This window comes from Haplochromis burtoni, unplaced genomic scaffold, assembly GCF_018398535.1.
Source record: "Haplochromis burtoni strain Fernald_Lab_line unplaced genomic scaffold, NCSU_Asbu1 Contig_237, whole genome shotgun sequence".
Lineage (NCBI taxonomy): Eukaryota > Metazoa > Chordata > Actinopteri > Cichliformes > Cichlidae > Haplochromis > Haplochromis burtoni.
Genome location: NW_024582598.1, coordinates 243804 through 249138, shown reverse-complemented (window position 1 = coordinate 249138; position 5335 = coordinate 243804). Strand labels below are relative to the sequence as shown.

Below are 5335 nucleotides of genomic sequence, written 5' to 3'. Positions count from 1 at the left end.
GTGTGTGTGTGTGTGTGTGTGTGTGTGTGTGTGTGTGTGTGTGTGTGTGTGTAGTCCAGAAAAGACAATGAGCCTGGGAGAACAGCAACAGTGGATGAGGTGTCTACCTTAATCCCCTTTTAGTCTTCCTATTTCCCCAAGGCCGCTGCATTGTGATGCAGAGTCACTCAACCACCTTCCAGAGTGCGTGTGCATTGTTGCACTTGTACATGTGTGTATGTACGCCCATTAATCAAGTGCGATGCCTTGATGCAGTATCTGGTCAATTCAGCCTCTCGCAGTCTTATTCTTTCCTCCTTTCTTTCCCCCTCCCTCACACTTTGTCCTTTCATCTCAGTAGCTTTCTATCTTTTTTCTCTTTCTCACCAAAAACCCTGTTTGCTTGCTAAGCCTCATTAACAATTAATTACCAATCAGCTAGTCAAGTCACCCCTGGCCCGCTGGGCTTCTCAATGATTCATTAGTCAGGGTTACACAATACTGCAATGCATTAAACACACTCACGCACAGGCACACATGCAAACACACTCAGCTCTCTTTTTTGTCTTTGGGGGGGTGGTTCAGTGAGCACACGCTGGGTTTGCAGACATAAAAATACACATACATGTCAAACCCAGCTTATGAGCACATGAAACGCCCACTCGCCACACCTACTTACACACATACGGCACCTGTATCTGATCACAATGTCCTCATTAAAAAGAGATAAAGGAAAACTGATTGAGTTGTGGGCTAGATAATACTATCCACACAGGGTTCCCAAAACTTACTTCAAAGTCAAGCTAAAGGACTTTTAAGTGACTCTTAAAAGTCTTGCTGGGTGAATTTCAAGAGTTCAAAACTGGCATGTTTTAAGATAAGACACGGCATTAATTAAAGTAAGACATCACATATGAGGCTTTTTACTTCATGATCCTATTAAACCAAGAACTCCTGGCAAAATCCCTCATTTCAGATCTGCTGCTTTTATCAGCCCAGACATATGTCAGTGTTATGTGATGTGAGGTGCTGATTTTTAGGACGGGGAAAGGCCCGGTGGGCAGCAGTATGCTGCTGAACGTGGTGTTAGATTTTTCATATTTTTCATTTAGAAACAGAAGTTTCAAGGCCATTTGTTGATTTTTAAAAGGCAACCGTTTGAAGACCTTTCTTTATAAAACCACAAATTTTAATTAACTGTGAAGAACACAAACATTTAAACCTGCTCATGGACATTTTTATTTAATATCTGTATTCAGCACTGAATCCTCAAGCCCACCTCCCTTTTAATGCCCAATAGTTGGCAGAAAACTAGGACTAAATGATTAATTTACTGATTTATCAATACCAAAACTGTAATTTGAAAGAGTCCACTGCTTTTAAATTGCAGTTAAATACTCAAAAAGTTTCTAATCAAGCAAGTTTGACCCAGAAACTGCTCCATTTCTTTTCCTTCAATAACAACACTTCTCTACAAATCAATTTACAGTGTTTTTTAGCTACTTAACAACTGCTGTAGACAAATTTACTTTGATTAACTGCAATTAAATGACCCTTAATAAACTGAAATCTATAATTATCTGTTCTGTCTGTAAGTCAAACAATGAAAAGTTCCAGCTGTTTTAAAAGTCTGCATAATTGTGCTAAACAATTGGAAACATTAGCAACGATATTTATCAGCACACGTCTGCTGAATGGGCTCCCCCCCCCCAATTCTAAAACCAACTCCCAGCATCCTGGGGAAAAATACAAAGAAGTCATTTTTACAGCTCACTAACCAAGTTTATTCACTTTTTCTAACTGGATTGCAATATTTGCTTGGATGGTGTCAGTAACAGACGTTTCATTCATGGCAGGACAAAATACAAGATTTCTGAGCGTTTAACGTTTCTCAGCTTTAGTACTTAAAACACCAAAGCTAAAGGCGGGCACTTAAACTTTCACGGTTCAACGGCAGGTGTGTGCCGCTAAAATGTAACAGAGATACAGCTCAGCTGTATATAGCCTGGTTGAATAAAGTCTTTGCTTCAGCTGATTTTTAATATCAGTATGCTGCAAACTCATACGCTTCTATGGACATTAACACAAGAGACCCAGACTGAAGCATAGGGTGGATTTACTGCCTTACTCAGAGGTCCTGTGCCATTGTGTGCTAAAGAAGGGCAAACTTTTTCTCCCTCTCAAAATTTCCCAACTGGTTTTAAAAATGGCGTCCTTCTCCTGTCCTTTAATCTAACAGCACCACCACCCCTCTGTAGGGACATTTTATCAGTGTGTCCACACACTATGAGCCACTTAGACTAATTGTACACATCGACCAGCCCCAAGAAAGCTGTTGACAAGTCCGCACCACTGCCTTTGGACAACTAGGCGTGTGCCTCTCCATATATTTCTCCAGCTGTCCAGCACTTTTCAACAGCTCATCCCTCTCCCAGTGAGGTAAATTTCATTTATCAATTTGCAGCTCTGCACAAACTCAGCCTTCACCTCTGCAGGCATTGACACAGCTACCGCATCAAGGGACCGAAGCAGAGTTTATTCAATGAGTGAGCATGTGAGCGCGACAGACTGATAGGAGTGTGAAGTCAACATGATTGTGTGCATGGGAGTGTGTGTGTGTCTGTATCTAAGAGAGGCAGGATATTGAGTAAAGTTAGTGGATGACCTTGGGGCAGGAATGCACAAGCAAGACTGATGAGGAGTGAACCACAGAGACACACGCACACACGCAATATCAATATGTCAAGCCCAGTGTTGCAGGATGTCATTCAAAGTGCTCTGTTTTCTTTAGGCACTCAACTAATATCTGACCAGCTACAGAACGAAACCAAAAAAAAAAGTGCACCACAACTTTTTAGGAGACACCAAGCATTTGTTTTTTTCCTTTTATTCATTTATTTATTCTCATAATATTTCTTCTTCTTCTTTTTTCTTCTGCAATAAAACCAAAAAAGGTACATGCTGATAAATTAACAAGTAACCCAATAGCAACAATTTCAGCAATTATTTTAATAATTTTTAAGCAAGAAAAAGAAAAGAAATTCACTGGCATCGCCCTTTTTGGTGAAATTTTGTCCACTTCTGATTGATGAAATAATTAACTGTGAGAACAAAAAAAAAATAAAAAATCAGCCTACAGTGGTTCATGAAATTATGAGATTTACTTTTCATGAATAATATTTTATTACCAGCCTGCCACAACAAGGCCAGCAATAAAGAAAAACTAAATCTTTTTTCACTGTGGTTTTCTAGAAGAGTAGATGGCTGTCCTTCTGCTCAGCAGCTGGACAGTCACACACATGCACACAAACAGTTGGAAGTTGCCCAGTGCAGCCTATATTGCTGGCCACTGTGCAGCTCCACTGGAGCAGGTGCACATTCAGCCTGTGTTCAAGGGCATCTCTCCAGCCGTGATGGATGGATGAGTGCCTCCTGTTCAATTTATCTATTCTGATCTCCATCGTCATCCTGCAGATTTAAAAATGGTGACTTCAATGTCACCGTTTGGCTCAACTCCTCTTAAACTGCAGTCAAGAGCACACAAGCCAGCAGTGCATGTCAGCAGGTAAGAGGAATCATCATAGCTTATTATGTCTGGTGTTTCTGTTTAAATCTTCTTTTTGGGACGAGTGAGGTAAAACTGTACAATGACGTGAGCAAAATATCTGACCAAACACCACCACCGCCTTTTTCAAAGAGATATCTGAGCCACACAGTGGAACAATGGACCCTACCTCCCTGCTTCTGGTCACTGAGTGACTCCACTGTGGCAACAGGAGGCTTTAAGAGCTGAGCGCGCCCCTGTTAAGCTGAAACTATTATTTTATCAAGTAAAAACAAACCCGCGATGAAAAAGAAACTACTTCGGCAGCATATGCATTTTGACTTCATAATCTCAATGTTGTGTGTATGTTACACACTAACAACTGATTCCACATTGTCTCCTTCGCTTTTTACCTGATATTCTAAGTATCCCGATCACGTTCAAAACAGCCATTAATAACTTTGTCGGAGGTGGTTGCTTCTTTCTTCTGATTGGGCTATTGCTTCACTCACAACAAAATGGTAGACCCAACTCTACTGCTCATTTATGTAAAAGTTGATCCCAACAAACTCGCGTGGATGCCTGCAGAGATGTGACACAGGAGGTGGTAAATTCCAAGCAGCGCAGAGATACCTGCTCCAGCTGCAGAGTCAACATTTGAACTCGCAGATCTCGTCAGGACAACAGTGATCCCGATGCTGACAGCTTCCCCCCAAACCCTTAACAGGCGGTACTAAGCCCAGGTTCAACAAACAGCAAACCACCGCCGCGTGCCACGGGCCATATGACTCACACCTGTGACAGGTCCTCCGATCATAAACAGAAAAGCCGCTGCTAATTTACATCCAAGCATGGCAACAAAACCCCGGACACACGGATGGGACTTAAAGAAGAGTAACCACTTCCTAGGATTTATTTCCAGCTCTGAACTGGTGTGATGCCGCTTTAGAGGCAGCAATAATACAGAAGACTATCGTGATGAGGGTAAAACATACGCCACGCATGATACGCACGTAGATGGCGCGGGATTTTAGGGCAGAATAGAGGTGAGTGTGTTTCACACGCTGACACTAGAGCCGTGCACATATGCGAGGCAACTTGATCCGTGAATCGGCTGTTGGCCCCTCGTCTAACGGAACAGTCCACCAAAGAGACACCTGCGAACGGATTCGCAGTCAAGTCGGTTTCGCTTCTGTCAGCGTGCGGTGGGGTCATTGTCGCAAGGCAACAAATTAAAGATAGAGGGGGGGGAAACAAACGCTCACCTCTTTTGTGTTGACGACGCCTCTCACGTATTTCCCGAGGACTGAATCCATGCAGAGGACGCTGGACAGCACGGCCAGGCACAGGAGTCGCTCCCCGACCCTCACCTCCATCTTTCTCTCTCCTCAGCTGCCGCTCGTCTGCTCTCCGAGCTCCCAGAAGCCAGTCTCCGCGCGAGAGCGCGCGTTGACGGAGAGAGAGGAATCAGGCGCGCTCGCGCCGGCTGCCTCAATGCATGTGCCCCCCCTCCGGCAGGTGAAGCTGGATGGCGGTTGTTTAGGAGGGAGGGGGTAGCGGCTGCCGAGCGCGCGCACGGTTCCGCTCGTGCTTCGTCAATGCGACATGCCCACACGCTCAAAATGCCATGGCTGATTACAATCATGTTTCCATTAGAGGTCACGCACTTCTAATGAAGTTGCGCTGAGACAGATGCTGGTTGGTCTCCTGGCCCCAAATATGATATTACTAACCAGAAGAATCAGCGGCAACGTGACTCAATGGGCCGAGTTACTTGGAAAATTACCCATGAGAAAAAGATGGGGGGGGGGG

General features: G+C 43.9%; 1 protein-coding gene across 1 annotated transcript in view; it reads right to left on the bottom strand.

Annotated features, from left to right (window-relative positions):
• Positions 1-5064, bottom strand: part of tmem145 (transmembrane protein 145) — a 40808-nt gene extending 35744 nt beyond the window's left edge. Inside the window, exon 1 of the mRNA XM_005938249.3 lies at positions 4789-5064. Coding sequence (XP_005938311.1) covers positions 4789-4899 — 111 coding nt within the window. The 5' untranslated portion in view covers positions 4900-5064. The remainder of the gene's footprint in view (positions 1-4788) is intronic.
• Between the last annotated feature and the right edge of the window lie 271 nt (positions 5065-5335).